General features: G+C 38.8%; 1 protein-coding gene across 6 annotated transcripts in view; it reads right to left on the bottom strand.

Moving 5' to 3' along the window:
- CEP112 (centrosomal protein 112) overlaps positions 1-15660 on the bottom strand; it is a 300158-nt gene extending 284498 nt beyond the window's left edge. For all 6 annotated transcript variants that reach the window (XM_088138295.1, XM_088138299.1, XM_088138300.1 and 3 more), the window contains exons 1-5: positions 15140-15660; positions 13074-13130; positions 12823-12967; positions 7899-8089; positions 6702-6871 (exon numbers count right to left, since the gene is read on the bottom strand). In XM_088138295.1, coding sequence (XP_087994421.1) covers positions 6702-6871; positions 7899-8089; positions 12823-12931 — 470 coding nt within the window. In that variant the 5' untranslated portion in view covers positions 12932-12967; positions 13074-13130; positions 15140-15660. The remainder of the gene's footprint in view (positions 1-6701; positions 6872-7898; positions 8090-12822; positions 12968-13073; positions 13131-15139) is intronic.
- Positions 15661-19169: the final 3509 nt, after the last annotated feature.

The following is a 19169-nucleotide window of genomic DNA, read 5'->3' as shown; positions in this document are numbered from 1 at the left end:
TTGGACAAGAGAAAAGTATTCTCTGCCTTTCTTATTCCTAAAACTCTAGTTCTTCAGCATTGGAAAGACAAAAGCAGAAATAGGCCTGGTATTCAATGCTTTTGCTGCCATAAGAACAGTTCATATGTTTATCTAAGGTCAACAGAGAAGCTGTGATTTTCAGTGAACATCTGGATCATTTACATTAGTTTGGAACCCTATGTTAGATTATAGTTTCCCTAGGAACATGTAATAATTATGTGTTGTATATTGTTCAGAGGTTGGCAAACACTGGTTTTTCTCAAAACCATCTCTACTATATTCAGTATTTGACCAATACATGACTTCCAAAACCCAGCTCACTATGGCATGAGTCAAAGTTCACAACTGCATGCTCCTATTGCTTACATGAGTTGCATATGAAGAAAGACTGGCTAGAATCTCCCTAGATTTACAGAATTTTTGCCCAATTTCAGCAATGCTACAATACGCGATTATTTCCATCTCTAAGTATTTTATCTTTTTTTTTTTTTTGCACATTCTTAAACAACCCTAGAAGCCATTCCTTGCTGCCCAGTTCAAGAGTTTTATTTGCTCAGTTTGACTGTCATCAAGCTTCGCACCTTTGCCAGATTTCATATGATTAATTATGTGCCATCAAATCAGCATAGATTCTTGGCAAACACATAGTTTTTCTCTCTGATGATCTTGTCTCCAAGTTTATCCTTTAGATCTTCCAATGGTGCACCCATCACAGCTATAATTAAGTTCTTCCACCTTGCTTCTGGTCATCCTCTTTTTCTCCTTCCTTCCATCTTTCCCAGAATTACAGACATCTTCTGAAAGCTAGGGATTTGCAAAATGTGTCCAAAGTATGACAATTTGAGGCTGGTCATTTGTGCCTTGAGTGAGAACTGTGGATTAATTTGTTTTCTCTGCCATCCATTAGGCATCGCTTCCAACACCAAAGTTCAAAAGGATCAAAACTCTCCCTATCCTGTTTCTTCAAAGTCCAATGTTTTCTTCCATAGACTGTTACCAGGAAAAGCACTGCTACTTTGTAGGTACAGTAGAACCTCAGTTTACGAACTTAATTAGTTCCGTGACTCTGGTCACACCCCAAATTGGTCGCAACCCGAAGGAAATTTCCCCATAAGGTTCAACGTAATTACCGTTAATCCGTTCTGGCGTGGAGGACAGGGAGGCGGCTATTGCTTGGAGGGAGAGTCCCCCTCCCTACGACGTGTCAGGGGCAGAAAATGGCCGCGGACCACGTGTCAGGGGCGGAAAAATGGCCGCGGACCCCGTGTCAGGGGCGGAAAAATGGCCGCGGACCCCGTGTCAGGGGCAGAAAATGGCCGCGGACGTGTCAGGGGCAGGAAAATGGCCGCGGACCCCGTGTCAGGGGCGGAAAAATGGCCGCGGACCCCGTGTCAGGGGCGGAAAAATGGCCGCGGACCACGTGTCAGGGGCGGAAAAATGGCCGCGGACCACGTCAGGGGCAGAAAATGGCCGCGGACCACGTGTCAGGAGCGGAAAATGGCCGCGGACCACGTGTCAGGGGCGGAAAATGGCCACGGACCATGTGTCAGGGGCAGGAAATGGCCGCAGACCACGTGTCGGGTGGAAAAATGGCCGCGGACCACGTGTCAGGGGCGGAAAATGGCCGCGGACCATGTGTCAGGGGCGGAAAAATGGCCGCGGACCGTGTCACGGGAGGGAAAATGGCCGCGTATCCTGTTCGTACCCCGAGGCGGAGTTCGCAAACTGAGGTAAATTTTTGCGGCCAGAGCTGGTCGTAACCCGAAAGGTTCGTTAACAGAGGCGTTTGTAACCTGAGGTACCACTGTATAGACTCATCATAGCATCTGAATATCTTTTCCAAGGCCTTTACTCCTACTCTACCAAGTACCAATCTGCAACATATTTATTGACTTTTGTTTCCTTTACTATTGATAGTCAATCCTAAAAGGCAGAAGTTATTCACCACTTCAATATATTTATTGTTAATTCATTAATTTATTGATTAGTTGATCAACCGTATCAAGATACAACACAGCATGTCCATGGAGTCTTCTCCAACACCAAAGTTCAAAAGTGTCAATACTCTTCCTCTCTTGCTTCTTCAAAATTGGTTCCATTACTGTTGATGGCTGATCCTAAAAGAAAGAAGCTATCCCCCATTTCAATGTCTTCATTATCAATTCTAATTGTACCTGTTGTCATTAGTTTGGTCTTCCTTATATTTAATCTTAGCCCCATTTTTGATTTTGTGCTCCTTGATTTTCATTATTAGAGCTTCCAGATCATTTGCATCTTCAGCTATCAGAATAGTTTAATCAGCATACAGCAGGTTATTAGTGTTTCTTCCTCCAATTTTAAACCACATTCATTTTGTTCCAATACAACTTCCCTCAGCATCAATTCAATATCAGGTTCAATAAATAAGGCGAGAGTATACAGCCTTGTTTCACTCCTTTCCCAATCTGGAACCAGTCTGTTTCATCATGTTCTGTCCAGACCATGGTTCCCTGTCTTGTGCATAGATTTCACATGAGAAGAATAAGAGATTCTGGGATTCCCATTTTTCTAAAGATAGTCCATAGCTTGACATGGTTGAAACATCTGAGCTTGGTTGTTTGCTTACAGATGTTTCATTACCCAACTAGGTAACGTCATCAGTGCTAGTGAGTGTGGGGTTTTCTCCCTGTTTATACTGTATATAGCAGCTTGCCCTGCCAGTGTTGGTGGGGGTGCTGGTTTTCTCCTCAGTAGTTCCTTGATTAGGGTATTGTTTTCTGCTTGAAAATAATCAAGCAGAAAACCTCAAACAGAAAACAATAGCTGTAGCTTTCTGACTTGGTAATGACTAGATTGCTGATCTAACTTCCCCTTCTGGTACTACAGGGAATATCTTCTAAGGTATCTTGGATGTTTGACATACCTACTGTATAGAATGTAAATATGCTTCCATCTTTCTTTGATCTACTTTGAATCAGATACTATCTGTCAATTGGCATCCTTTAGCATACCAGTTTGAGACTGGAACCTCCGAGTTCAAATATCCTTTGGAAAACATTCCTTGTTTTTTTTTTTTCATTTCTGTTTCCATCTTCTATTTCTTTCTAGATGTCATAATACTGCTGCTAGATTTTTATCTTTCTTGGCTTTGGCTTCTCTTCTGTTCTTGGCAATTTCCACTGTTTGCTCTGATGCCCAGTTCACTTTCTTCTGTTTCCTGGCTTTTGGCAGTCATTTTTCACATTCCTTCTTAACGTTCTTCTTAACTTCTTTGATTTCATTCTGGTTCATTATAAGTGAGGTTCAGGAATTCAAAATGATTCCTGATGTTCTCACTGAAAATGGTGTGTATATGCTCAAGATTATAGCATGGAAACTGGCTCTTCGTTCTTCTTCTTTAGCTTAACTTGGAACCTGAACATGAGCAGTTCATGATCTATTCCACAATCAGCCCCAGCTACATCTTTGCTGTTATAACTAAATACTTCTACCTCTTCACACAATAATACAGTCAGTTCTATGTCTGTGTGCTCCATCTGGTGATATTCGAGTATATAGCCATTGTTTTGGTTGTTTGAAGACAGCTATGAAGAAACCATTGGTTGGCAAAAGCTGGTTTCCTAGGCCATACAATTTGACTACATTTTCCCCAATATTTCCAACTTTGGCATTCTGATCTCCAGCCACAAGCAGCACATCTTGCTTACATGTTCTATCAATTTCAGATTGAATTTGACTGCAAAGCTCAACTCCCTCTACTCCTGCATCCATGGTTACACCATAACTTTGAATAACAATCTTATTAAGGGGCTGTATGAAATCTAATTGATATCATTTGATCATTGACTGCATTACACCCAATCTGACTAAGAAAGCAATACCGTTCCTTATTTTTCATGTCCTGAACAGTAAAAAGTATGGTTTTCTGACTGAAAGAGTCCAATCCATTTCAATTTACTGGTGCCTGTTTAGTCAAATCATTTCCTCTTTCATGTTTTCCCATATTCATGCTTTTTTTGTTTCACCTTTCTCCTGTAATTCTGTTTTTGCAGCCTTTGATTTTCTTTTCTTCCATGGTAACATCAGCAACTAGATGTCCCAAAAGCTTTAATTCAGCCATTTCATAAACACCATTAGTATTCCAAAAGATCATCAGCTCTTCCTCAGTAGCAGGGTGAGGGCCAACCAATGTGTGGGGATCATCTGTCGTGGGTACTCTTTTTGAACCACCAATAACTAGACTGGCCCAGATTCAACAGACACAAAGAACTGGAAATTTAGACAATTGGGTTTTTGTACTCCTCAGTAGCTGGGGGGGGGGGCTTTTATTTCAAAATAGGAAAGCTTACAAATAAAAGAAAAAAGAACTGTAAATTATAAATGCCTACAACTATTGTAGAAATAAATCTTAATAATAAAAATATGTTATATTTTAACTATTTTCTAGAAGCTCTTTATCTACACTTGACTTTAAAGTCCAATTACACTATATTCTCATATCTTTCTATTTTCTATTTCAAATATATTTGTTTATTTCTGTCCTCTCTATTTTGTACCTCTGTATCTCTATGGTCACACTCTATGGAGCTTTATGACTTTTGCTACGGAGTTCAATCTGCCTTTTTTAGTTTCTGCTTTCTATTTCTGTTCTGCAAACTCCTTACTTTTTTATCTCTTCTCCTTGTTTGTTTCTGGCTGGGCTTCTTGATTAATTTTCTCTTCTTCTGAATCTTTACACCATCTAAGGGAAACAGCTTGAAGACCTTTTACCTCATGCCAGTCTGAGGGAAGGAAATAACTCTCACACCCCAGTTTTCTCAGTGGCTGCTTCCTTTCGTGTTGCTTCTTCTCATCAGGGTGTCTTTCTTTTAGTTTGTCCCTTTACTTTCCTGGACTTTGGCTCTGTTTATTCAGCTTATTCATCATGAGACCTGTGGTTGCAGACTCCCAGGCAGTCATCTTGTCTTCTCTCCTTCTTGTCTCCTGTCCAACACTTCTGTTATTTGCTGGGTCATCTTGACAGTGGGGGAAGAGCAGAGGTGCTTATAACCTGCTCAGGCAGTCTGTCCTTCTATACCATCATCCTGCACTATGTAATCAAACACTTTATCTTGTCTGGCCAGTGGGGGCAGCTGGCGGCAGCGAGTAGGTGGATAGCCAAAAGGGCAGAGATGAGGGGGAGGTAAGCAGAGGAGGCAGTCCCTTACCTTATGGAGGTTCAGGGCTGGAAGGGACCAAGCTGGGAATGGCTTGGATTGGGGTGGGTTCTCATCTAAAAACTGGTGGGTTTTGGCTAAAGATGGCAACAGGGACTGCCAAGATTGCAATCCCTAAGTGATGTGGTCACATGACATCACGCTTTACAACTGCATCACTTAGTGACGGAAATTCCAGTCCCAATTACTGTCATTAACAGGACTACCTGTAGTGTGGATTTAAAATTGGAGGAAGAAGCATGCTATGCTACACTATGCTGATGATACTACTTAAACAGCCGAAAATGCAAAGGATCTGCAAGGTCTATTAATAAAAGTCAAGAAGCATAGTAAAAAAATGGAACTAAGATTAAATATAAAGACGACCAAACTAATGACTAGTACAACAACCAGCTTTAGAATTAATAATGAATACATCAAAGTGGTAAATAACTTCTGCCTTTTAGTGCCATCAACAGTAAAGGAACAAACTTTGAAGAAGCAGGATAGGAAGTGTATTGACACTTTGGAACTCTGGTGTTGGAGAACTGTTCATAATACCCAATGCTCTCATCTAGCCTTTTTTTAAATAATAACATTAATATTTTTAATGTCATTCTGTTTTAGTATTGTTATTTTATGGTTTTATTGTACACTGCCCAGAGTCATGTTCTGTGAGATGGGTGACCATATAGATATGATTTATAAATAAATAAAATAAATAAGGCTCTTGAGAATACTGTGGACAGCCAAGAAAACAAAGCAATGGCTCATTCAACAAATCAACCCAGAGTTCTCACTAGAGGCACAAATGACCAGGTTCAAATTATCCAACACATTATGCAAAGACTTAATTCTCCAGAGAAGGCTCTAATGTTGGGAAGGGTAGAAGGAAACAGAAGAGGACAACTAGCAGCAAGATGGATAGACTCAATTACAGCAGCAATGGGTACATGCACCATTGGAAGACCTAAAAGACCAGGTTAGAGTCAGATCATCATGGAGTAAATCTATCTGGGTGGTTGCTAAGAGTCAACACCAACTTGATAGCACATAATCAATCAGTACATATTTCACACAATTCCAACCTCAACTGTCATGAACTGTGGCACTGATATTCAGCAATTCCATCACTAAATTCTGCAGGTTCCAAAGGCTACAGAAAGAACTTACAGCTGCAGATGATCCACTCCTTCCTTAATATTCTTTGTGCTGAACTTTATAACATGTAAAATTCTGTTAACTGACAGTAAAAATGTGATTACTGAGGCAAAAATGAAGCACAGGACTGAAAAAAGAAATCCAATCACCAATTGGTAAGGACAAGCCACCTTAATAAGCCAAAGTCCTGTCCAAATAACAAAGTACTATCTACTACATCAGAAGAAACCACCCAAGTCTCATTGAAATAAACTGCAACCATGACCAATTTTAAAAATTACTCATTTTTGAAAATATAAAAAGAAACATTGGTGTAATATTTATTATTACATCTCCAATTCTTACCTCTGTTTAGATGGTGAGCTTACCAAAGCAGACTCTTCTCTAAAAGAAAGTTTCCAGGATTCATCTGGTTTACAATCAATCTGGCCCAATTCTCCCATGACCCAGTCAGGTAAATCTTCTGGGATGTTACTCCAAACGCTTTTTGAATTTGGTTCATCAAAATAGATTGACTAGATTTTTAAAAGAGAATATTGAAAAATATGTTTCACAATGTAAGTTTCCAAGAATAACCCCTACTTTAATAAATTCTACAACAATGCTAAATACTAGGAAGTCATTGGGCCTATTCAACAACCATGGTTTAGTACAATATATGACCTCAGCTCTTGACATAGTAGCTCATCTCAGTTTCCAATAAACATATATTTTGTTGCAAGTTTAAAGTAGAAAATTATACAAGTGTCCACAGGTTATATATTTTACAAACTTTCAAGACATACCTGAGTCTCCTACAACTATTATTACAGTAAAATCAATAAGCTGAGGCATAGTCAAAAACATGCAGCTCTGTCTGCTTTGAAGTTGCAGTAGTGGAATCTTTGGCCCATATCTTCTCATGCTGTGTTTTCTACAAAGGTGCCCAAGATATTACTAATGCCCCAGAATTCAAACCCTCCTGATCAGTCCTATGAGCTCTATGTTCAACATCTCTCATCAGATCAAGATTTAAGAATAACTGCAAATGGAGCAAAGTTACTGTAATAATCTCTGGAATAAGACAGCAATTAATACCTATCTAACCTCCTTACACTCTAGATTAGTTTAACAGTTGTTTGCAACAAGGTCATGATCAACATCCTTGCTATCCATCCTTGCTCTCAATTTTCCTTATGGATCTTATTTCTTAACAGTGCTAAATCATATTTTAGTTCTTACTTTTTAACACTATTCTGTTCTAAATCGGCAAAAACATCATCCTATGATGTATTATTCAACTGGATATTAAGCATCTAGGAGAAATCCAGGCATGGGATCAGGACATTAGTATGGGAGCTCTGGCATGGGTGTATGAATCTAGTTTTTTGTTTTAATGTCATTATCGGGGGGGGGTTGTTCACCACGCAGAGTTTTTTGAATAGGTGGGCAGCCATATAAATTGGATTAATAAATAAAATAAGCCTAATAAATAAAATAGGCCCATAAATAGAAATATGAAACATACTGGTTTTAAACTACAGCAGTGAAGTATATATTTACCATGTATGCTGGAAGTGTTTTCAATATTCCTGATTCAGGTTTATGTGTAAATGGTCCCTCCAGCACTCCTCTCTTTAGCATATGAAGAAGCAGTTTTGCGTATAAGTTTCTGTTCTTTCTACCAACAATTCCTGTACCAGCACCTGAAGGCTCACAAAGTTTTTTAATCCAAACAGCACATCTGGAACGTTCTGAGGAAGGCAAAAGATATATTTAGGAAGCAGAAATTGGTAACATTATTTTTCCATCAAGAAGACAAACATACAACTCCCTTTACTTCAAGATAAAGATTACAAAGCAAATCCATTGCTTAAAATGTAATGCAGACTATTATCCTTAGGTACCTAATAACACAAGAAACATTAAGACCCTGACAGCCTGATACATTTCCTTGTAAAGTTGAGAGTCTTTTAAAAAATTAAAGAAAACAGTTACAGGTTACATATTTTTATATTAGTTGGCAAAACAGCTTTCCTGTAGGAATATCTTCAAATTTGTACAACATAATGTCTGAAAAATCACATACTTTATCATGACAACATGTTTGAATTCATATTTGTCTTGAATATTCTGTACACAGGATTTCTGTATGGATTTAAACAATATACAATTTGTATTCTGTATGAAGCAGATTTAGGCATTAACTCATGCAGCAGTACAGCCATTATAAATTGTTACTAGCAGTTTTCTAAACAGGCATTCCTTTGCAGCCCATGATTTTTTTTTATCAATGTGGCCCTTTTCCCTCTACAACTTGTGCAGACCTGCCCTAACGTAAGATTATCATTGGAATTCCTCTTACAATATACATTAATCTAGGAGTTATATTCATTTTAATAAGTAATTAAAATGCCTATAAACTTTATGTTGATGTATATTCCTGTTATTATTTTACACAAATGGATAAACTACTAATAAAGTTTATGTGGCAGGATAAGGCCCTTTAATTTTCTTCAATTAAATTCAGGTTTCCTTATCAGGATGGCACCCTTAATCTACTAAATTTTCAGTTTTATCTTTGGGTTTTTATTTTAATATCTATATTCATGTGGGAAGAAAGTTTTTCCTTCTGGGCTTGTTTAGAGAGCCAAAGTATGATTACTTTGAAATCTTGGCAAGTTCTTGTGCCAACTTACAGTAAGCAATGGCTGACTCTTCTAGCATTCAAAGGCACTAGACACAGGGAAGCATATACATTTTGACCCAGGATTCATATGAGAAATTCACGTTACAGACTAATCCTAATCTGAAAATGAGGGGGGGGGGTATTGGAAGTTCTGGGTTGAGCAAGGGATTAACATCTCAAATCAATTATAAGCAATATTTTAGGAGTTAAATCAATATCTATATGGTAACACAACCTTGGAGAACATGGTAATTAAAGATGTGTGATGCTGAACTACACTCAAAAAGTATGGAGTAATACTATGGGGACAACTCCACAGTTTAAATCACCTTGAGCCTATAATAATCAGGCGCTGCCATTCTATGTTCAATTTTTTTGGAATATACAGTATCTCAGTGATTGCAGGGAATCCCAGGAAAGACCATAAAGAGCCAATTTATTTCTAATGCCTGCTTTCCACAAAGAGCAGAAGTTGTCTCTTGCTATCAGAGCACCTAAAGTGGCTGAATTAAATATCAATTTCAGCCAGTATCTAAAAATAGTAATCCAGATCTAGCCTCCATTCCTCCAATTCCATTCTTAAAACTACAGTAGAAACACATTTGAGGACTTGCAAAATTGTTCTCAAAATGTTGATTGTACCCTCTCTGTTGAACTACTGTTGGAATAGGAACACATCTGCACACTGTATCATAACTGCATCATTACTTTGCCTACAAATAGTATAAGCATGGCAGGGATGTAATATCCTCCACTGGTGAAGAAAAAAGTCAAAACAGCTGCAGCACCTCTCTGTGCCACCTGTGATATACAGTACAATCTAAATCGGCATTTCTCTACCAGGATGAAGGTAACATTATCCCTAAGTAATTCAAACATTTGGCCTGCTCTATTTTATTTCCATTATTAGGTCAACCATATTCTTTTATTCTCCTAGCAAAAGTTGTAACTTTGTTTTTGAAAATGTAACCATTTTGACCTTTTAATGATCTTCTCAACTCTATAACTGAACATGACAAAATGGCCCTATTATTAGCATACAAAAATACTAGCTTAGGGAGGTGGAGCTAGCTTAGGGAGGTAGAACTCCTTTTTATAAGATGCTCTACCACTGAATTTATATCATTTTCTTCCATACAATCTCTCTCAAGATTGTACTGAAGACCAATTTAAAGTTTTCAAAAGTTACATGAAGTGGGATTTTAAAGCCATAGGTACATTTTTCTATCAAGAGATACAAAACCACTGATGTCCTGTAGATCTGCTTTGCCTAAATATTGATCGTCCATATTACTATCTTTCATCCAATCATAAAGTTTATCATACATGTGTTATGGACTTAGATTTTACTAACTGAATTCAGAAAACTATCCGAGCAATCATTTCCAGAATCATTTTTTGACCTTTCTTATAGAACAATGACAGTCACTGCAATTGCCCAGTCCTTCAGAATATGAGCAGTACTGTCTATGTAAGTAAAAAGTATTGACAGCACAGATGCCCACCAATCTCCTTTATGTTTGAAAACCTCAGCAGCAACATGATCATTACCATTGGCTTAAGTGATTTTCAACTGCTCTATTAGTTGCCTCACCTCTCCTATAGATAACATTGGGATAAAGGGAAATATTGATAATAGCCATAAATGAACTAAATACACACGTAGGTACAGGTAGTCCCCGGGTTAAGAACGCCTGGTTTACAGACAACCCATAGTTAAGAACAAAGCTTATTGTAGCAAAATTCAATGCTACACAACAATTTAAGTTAAATACACAATGGTTCAGGTTAATTACACAATACTACTAATACAATATTATACTGAACAATAATGCTGTTCCAGCTTGCATACAAATTCGACTTAAGGACAGACTTTGGGAACAGAACTCAGTCTAAAACTGGGGACTGCTTGTAATCCTCAACTTACAGCCCCAATTGGGACCAGAATTTTGATTCTGGTAAGCAATGCGGTCATCAAGTGAGGCATCACATGACTGCACTGGATTTTACAACCATTTTTTGCCAGGATTGTTAAGCAAATCACTGCGGTCGTTAAGTGAATTGCAACCGGGGCTTGCAATTTTCTTTCCATCGTTAAGTGAAAAAAGAGTTACTGTACAGTACTGGGGCGGGGGGGGGGGAGTTAGTGATATGTTTTCCTCCAGTTTAAATTAATACCTTAATAAAAATCAGATTTATATAACAAAAGCTGCAGTTTACTACAGCAGGGGAAAAAAAGTTAATAGCTGTACCTTTGCTTTAAAGTTACTAGAACAAAGACTCCAATGAAGGCCCTAAATGTTTTTAATAATGAACCACTAATATTAACTGTATGGCTGTGAGAGCTGGACCATAAAAAAGGCCGAGCGCCGAAGAATTGATGCCTTTGAACTGTGGTGCTGGAGAAGACTCTTGAGAGTCCCCTGGACTGCTAGGAGGTCAAACCAGTCAATCTTAAAGGAAATCAACCCTGATTGCTCATTGGAAGGATCGATAATGAAGCTCAAGCTCAGATATTTTGGTCACCTAATGCGAAGAGAGATCTCTTTGGAGAAGACCCTGATGCTGGGAAAGATTGAAGGCAAAAGGAGAAGAGGACGGCAGAGGATGAGATGGTTAGATAGCATCACTGAAGCAATGAGCATGAAACTGAGCAAACTCAGGGAGGCAGTGAAGGACAGGAAGGCCTGGTGCAATATGGTTCATGGGGTCACGAAGAGTCAGACACGACTTAACGACTAAACAACAACAACAATATTAACTGAAAATAATAGTAGCCACAGAAGCATTTCCACTTTAGCCTGGTTCTTTAAGGAAAATATTAGAATTGTGCTGTAATGTTCAGTATAATGAGATAAGAAGGGAAACTCAGAAAGGCATCTGAGACTACTGTATATGGTTGAAACTGTAATATAGGAGACAAATTTTCTTTCATCCCCAATTTTCTCATCCTGCTTTGTTCCCCTAAAACCTGTAAACCTGGTTGATTTGAAGTCACATTAATGTTTGTGCTTTCTTCCTTATTATCTCTTTTAATCAGTAACTGAGTCATATGTTCCATACTCAAGCTTCTGCATCTCACATTCTATTCTTACTGCAGCTTTGCTCATTGCCTAGAATCTGGAAACCATTTTGGTTGGTATCTTTTCATTCTAATTTATTTTTTCTGTGTAATAATATTCTATGAACTTCCTCTATTGTTTCTATTCTTCTGCCTATTGCAGAATATGTTTTTCCTCAAACTTCCTTAGACCTCTGGTTCTTGCTTCCTCAGAATCTTCAGTCAGTAAACTCTTTTTTTTAACTTGTATTACTTCACATTACTACCACACATGGCAAAACTAGGTTTACTTGGTTAGAAGTGGCATAATTTCTTCTATTTTGGGGGGACTAAACAAATATATTTTAAAATCTCACTGCCACCACCCCAAAATGACAAACTAAAAAGTTAGTGTTACTGAAATTTGATTTAAATTGAAGTTATCTTTCTCATAATTTATTTTCTTCACAGAGTACTAACTTGAAAGTGGAGTTATTATATTCTGTCTCTCATTTTCTCAGGATCAGCACACTGAATTCCTACCTTTGTACATCAAAAACATTTTGTTTTATTTTTGTGTTTCGCACTGAAAACATGAAGGAGAAATTGTATATCCACTAGCATCTAAGTTTCTTCCAAATCACTTAAGTCAGTAATTCTAAAGCTTAAATAACACTATTACTTACTTTACTTGGCTTAGCCATGCTTCTATATAACGGAAAGGAAAATATGAAATGCATCAATTGTCTAATGTTTACCTGATTTATGAGCTAGCTTTAAAACGTAAGGTCTCATATCCACAACGTAGTGGTCAAATTCTGAGTCCAATTTCTCCCATGCTTCCTCTTCACTGCTCATTGTGCTCATTCAATAAACTATGTACAGATGTGTTTTCCAAGATCACTGAAAAAATCATTCAGAAAATCAGAAGTAATGTTATCAAGAACACAGAATGCTAGCATTACATTCATAACTTAAAAGGGTATCAAACATTGCACAAAATACTTACCCTCAGGCAATAGAGAATGCTCCTTGCCCTCCTCCTTCTATACCTTTCAGAACAGTTCTATAAGGGGGAAAGAGAGGTAGGGATAAAGAGGATAGGATGAATCCACCAGCATATACACTTAGTTGGCCAGCAGATAGAAGGCATGGCTCACACTACAAACAGCAGAAATCTTTAAGCCAAAATTACTTCATATTCTCAATACGGCAAAAACCATAAATCACAGCATTCACAAATTAAACGATATTCACCACTCATAAAGGGAAGCAATCAAAACTTATCCCATCTTGAATTTTAGTTATATCGAAAATGAAAGCTTTTATATCTTTGCAGCTTTTATCTTAGCAGCTACTATAACATTTTTTCTAAAATACTGTGTTTCATGCATAAGGTCAAATATACACAGTGAAACATCAATTTACAATGACCCAAAGACCACTGCCTTGAATTGAAGTCACAGGTCATAGGAAGTTTTAGAGTTCCCACTGGAACTGGAGACAAAGAAAAAGGTAAGCTATAGGGATGTCCAAAATATTGAGGCTCTGGATGGCCATTTCAAGTGTTCTAAGGAGCAGTAGTTGTCTTTTTTTATATAAACAAATTATAGACAGATACATATAGCAAAGAGTTGCTTTTCGCTTAGCATTTTTGTTGAGAGGATGACCAAAAATTTAAAAAGTCTGTTGGTTGAATTTGCTTTGTAGATAGAGTACAAGTCCATGCTGATTGCTTTCTTTCACCTAGCCTACATAAAAATTGCCCAAGCAAATGATTTTTTAAAATCCCTACTGTATATATTTTATCTTTTATTAAGTATCTTTCCTGGGTTTTAATGTTTGTTTTTGGTAGATTGGGCGGCAGGTGGCAGTAAGCACACAACTCCATCAATGTTTGTGGTTCTAAGATATAAAAAAGGGAACAAGGGGTTAGTTCCAAGTTCAATTGTTTTCTGTGACCCAAATACTTTAAAAACTTGAATTCCATTCCCCTAGAACTTGCAACAATTGAGCTATTCTGCACTTGGTTACATCACAACTCAAGAAGTTGAACCCCTTGAGTAGGGGAAATTTAGTAATATGCATGCAGACTCAACTTCAATGTCATGAGCACACATGGAGGCAATCCTGGTGGGGAATGTTGTTATATCTACCTGCTGTCACTATTAAAGGCAGAACATCAATTCATGCTAATGTAAATACCCTTCTGTGTAGAACTTGAAGATGATTACAAAAATATCTAGGTGTAACAAAAGGAGTACACACAAACTCATGGTAGCAAAGATGTGAAATTTTCTCTTTTTGGACCATTCCAAAGAATTTGCTTCAACATTCCAATCAAAATATCACAAGTCTGTTTTCTACAACTATACTACTTAAAATAGCATTTACAGTGCTATTTTAATTATCAAATCATCACAAAAATCAAGGATATAACATTTACCAGTCATTCCCAACATGCAGTGAATGAGCATAAAAAATGTGATCATAACCCCACAAATTATTCATGCTATCTTAAACACAGTTAATTCTATTGAACATAGTGAGCTTCTTTCTCAGTGTAAATATGTATAAGATTTATTCAGGATTTTCAAACCAGAGGGGGGAAGCCACTGTTTTCACCAAAAGTGATCCTAAGCACAGCTACATACAACTGAACCTCTTTGTTCTATGGAAATTTATATAGGATAACTCTTTTAATTCTAAATTACTTCATGCTCACTCAGAAGTTTGTATCTCTAGCTGGATTTGTACAATAATCTCACCCATGACTGAGTAAATCAGGATTTTGGGGGGAGGGGGTGTTCACAACCCACTGAACCACATCTACCACCACACTAGGTTAAAGTGTTTTTGGCTGATTTGTGGTTCAGTAAGTCAAGCTTACCACTTACCACTATGTTCAGTGGATTTGTATCACACAGGATGGCAACACTGAACCTCAGTCATATACACATTTACTCACAGGCAAGCCCCACCGTTCAAGAATGCTTATGGCCAAGAATGTGCCCAACGGGAACCTATAACCTTTGGCTCTTCACCCCACGTTCATGACAATATAACCCCGTTTACCTCACGCAGTCCACGACGTCAGAGCCTTTGGGCACAGCTTTCCACTGAGGGAAAGGATTAGCACAAGCACTTCACCAAGAGTGAAACTGCAAGAGGTCTAAAGGAGTGGGATATAAGTGAGGAACCGAACTGTCTCGGAGACTCCCAAAGCCTCGGCACTGACACGTCCACTCTTCCTCCTTCTACTGCTATTCATGAACCGGGGAAAGCCCCGCGCCTCCAAGGCTCCTCTTCAGGCCTGCAGAGGAAATCCAGAAGAGACGCAACCGCTGCTAGGAGCCCATCCAAGCTCAGCCAACGGCTCGCGCCGCCCAACTCTCTCAGCAAGGGAGTGGCGAGCAGACCCAAATGATTTCCGCTTCCGGTGAGAGCCTTGTCGGGCGGTTGCCGCGCAACGCGGCGTTTGGAAATGTTCCTGGAGTGTTAGAGTTCGGCCTCGGAGGGGCGGACTCCGAGGTCCAAAAGGCTGGTGGGATTATTTTTGTGTGGAGGACGAAGGCAGGAAAGCGGTGAAACCAAGCCCTGTGGAAGGAGACGTATCTCTGAAAGCCCGTAGCGAAAGCGATCTGAAAGATTAACCCGTGTGCGGTTGCATAAACTTTCGCGGATCGCGTGACTCTTGTATCTGCCGCCCTCTGGAAATGAAGACAAAATCTTGGGTTTGGGCTGTAACGGGTAAGCTCACCCTATTAGTGAAGGCGAGGACCTGGGGTTTTGCAGGTAAGTATAACTTTTGGGGGGGAAAGTGAGGTGGTGGATTCTGGTTTTAGTGTCCTCCAGGAGAGTCAGGAATGGCGAAAGGACTGGTGGCTTCGACAGTGTATTTCCACGTGTATGGATGCACGTTTTTCGCGGTGGACGCCGCGCCAGGGAAACTTGAAGTCTTCCGCCTTGGCTTCCTGCGTTGAAGGCAGACAAACGGCGTTATGCGAGAGGGAGAAAATCTTCTGCACGGGAGCCAAAGGAAGCGTTGCAGCAACAACAGCTTTTTAATTCATGGGAGCAAGTTCTGATTTGAGATAGTACCTGAGTTTTCTCATTTTGGAAAAAGACAGGGTCTTAATCCATTCCCTGCAATATTTCGCAGGTGGAAAGAAGCTTTATAGTGAACTATTCTTATCTCATGAGCTGCTGCCTGGATGGACAATCCACATCTCTTTCTTTAAATGGGTTTTGCTTCATCTTCTGTGCTTTGCACTGCAGTGATTTGTCCTTCACTGTTCTGAGGAGGGGAAAAGGTTGAAGAACATAAAAGAGAATTACATTTATGTATAAAAATAAGGGGATTGGGTGATATAGGGTTTCAGTTATTGGGCAAGGATCAGGGAATTCAAGTCCACCCTCAAGCATGGAAATTCACTAGGTGACTTCACTTCCTTTTATCTAGTCTACCCATTGGAGGTTTTTTTTGGGGGGGGGGGTTGATTAAATGAAGAGAGGTCCTCATATACTGGTCTGGGTTCGCACATTGCTTTAAGATACAATTTGCCTAACCATGATTTATTTAAACTACAACTGGCTAGATTCCCATAATACACTAGTCAACAAACTGAACCACTTTATTTATTAGTACAATGTAGTTACCATTCTCAGTGTTTTAATATAATTCAACTGTTATAGTTCCCATGTGGAAGCTGTTGAAACTGCTGTGCTTCAACACTTCAACACAGCACAAAAATGTGTATTTCTATTATTATCAAGAAATGAAGGAATAGACTGCATATATTCCTCAGTATACTTGCGCTAATAAAGATTTGATTATGACTTTTCCTTTTTAATGAAAATGTTATGTTTCTTACAACAGAATCTTCAGCAGTCAAGCAAGATCTGTCAGTAATAGAAAACTATCACAGCCCAATAAGAATTCAGCTTGGTATAAACTAAGTAGTTGTAAATAACTTATTATCCACCTATTATCACAATCATAAAGCTATAAATCAGGACTCAGACTTTCATCAGAGTTGAAGAGACAAGTGGTAGCTATGTTCAAAGTACCAGCAAGCAATCCATGTCAGTACCCCGATGATATTTTGCACTATACAGTATATGCAGAACTCTGTGTATTATATTGTCCTATGCAAACTTAATGGCATTTTGATAAATGAAAGCAGTCTTTTCTTTAGAGTTCTTGAAAGCAAAACCAAGAAAAAGGAAGAACCAAAAAAAAAAGATTTACAAGCTGTATAAAATTGAATAAGATGTTTCAAAATAATGTTAAATTAGTAAATGATATATCTAGTTATATATCTATATATATATTTAACAGCATTTTAAAACTGTTAATAAAATCAAATCATTATTCAGTAATTAGCAAAGGAGACCAGTATGATAAGAACCATCAATCAGAATAAATAATTAATAGGAGTTTCTATCTAATCTGAGAAAGTATGTTGTTATCACAAATCAGGCCAAATCTAATACTTTACAGCCTTTTGTTAAGAGAAACCTACACTTCTGATGTAGTACAAATCCATGTGCAGAGTTATAGTCCATAAATAGTTTCCAAGTTAAATTATATTCAGTATCAGGCTTGTTTTTTAAGTACATATTTTTACTTTGATAAAAAAATAGCTTACTCTACCTTTTTTCTAAAGAAAGAATTATGTGTACAGTATTATCATATACATAGCAACAGCTAGCTGGAAAGAAAAGTCAGTATTTAAAATTTGTTTCATTCTGTGATGAATCATCTTCCAGAATTATTAAGCTTTATGATAATGTCACCAATATCAGATAGGAGGGCACGTCTGACCCATCTGGCCAGTTGAGAGTAAAGTCTGGTCTTCTTCCTTTGGCTGCCCAGAGGAGAGTAGGGTGGCTGGGGGATAGTGTTGATGGGGGGAGTGAGATGTGACCATATATCCCAAGTGATGAGTGATGAGTGCCAGGCAGAAGCACCCCAGTGCTTGGGTGCATTTGCCATATCCTATCTTGCATAATGTGTGTGAGTATGATGGTGATTGGGCCCTTTGACCGGGGGGTGGGGGTGGGATTGGATATGGCAAGGGGGAAGAGGGCAAGCAGGGACCATGTTAGTGATGTGCATGGGAAGATATGATGGAAGATGGGGTGGATTGCCCTCAGGGAAGGTGGCCTCAGTGTTTAGTACCAATTTTGTGTTCCAGCCCCTTATGCTAAGCCCCGAGACCTGGTCTTCAGAGCTTATCTTGTCCTTGTCTCTGTCTGCTGCTACTTAATGCAAGGTCAGCCTGTATTAAGACTCACCTCATCTGTCACCTAATCTTGGGTGAGAAAGCCAACCTGGTTTGCATTACTGAAGCCTGACTGGACACAGAGGGCTGGTTTCTCTCTTGGAAAAGTACCCTCTTTGGTTTTGAGTGTGGTATCAGCTGTGATTCTTAATGAGGTATGGCTGTTGTCATCCAACAGGCTCTGGTGGTGTTCAGGATGCTGTTCCTGCATAGCTGGATGTGAAAACTTGTTTGTTAAATTGGGCCAAAGGGATTGGGATTGGGATTTGTTAAATTGGGCCAAAATTGGGATTGCCACTACTGAAACAGACTCTGTGCTGCATAGCAGCTTCCCTGCCTATGCTCAATTCTATAGCTGAATTGGTGGTGGAGTTTTCTGGGCTCATGGTTTTGGGGATGTCAACATGCCTTCTCTGAGCCCGGAGTCAGAGGTGGCTCAGGAACTGATCCAGATAACTGGGGGCCCTATTCATGGGGGGGTGTCATATACTAGATCTGATGTTTTGTCTCAGGGCATCATTTGTAGCTGGTGGGCTGGAAGAATACACTGGTTATCTTCTGTAATGCTTGTACTCTCACATCTGTGGTGAAGCATCACTCAATTTTTTTCATTCACAGGAGTCTATGTATACCCAGCATCTGTACCATCCCACCACTATCATCATTTTGTCATAGGTTCATTTTGGAGTAACACGCACAGGACAGATATAAAACAATTTCTGTATTCAGGATTTTTCCAAAGGTTTTCAAATATAAAGTTATGAACACAGGTTTGAGATTCCAGCCTGAGTAGTATATTTGTTATTCTTGTATTACCT

The sequence above is a fragment of the Python bivittatus genome, unplaced genomic scaffold (assembly GCF_059951505.1).
Source record: "Python bivittatus isolate LINGU-HERP-01145 unplaced genomic scaffold, Pbiv_v1 ctg000220_np1212, whole genome shotgun sequence".
NCBI classification, from domain to species: Eukaryota; Metazoa; Chordata; class Lepidosauria; order Squamata; family Pythonidae; genus Python; species Python bivittatus.
The sequence above is the reverse complement of the archived record's forward strand: the minus strand, read 5'-3'. Positions and strand labels throughout refer to the sequence as shown.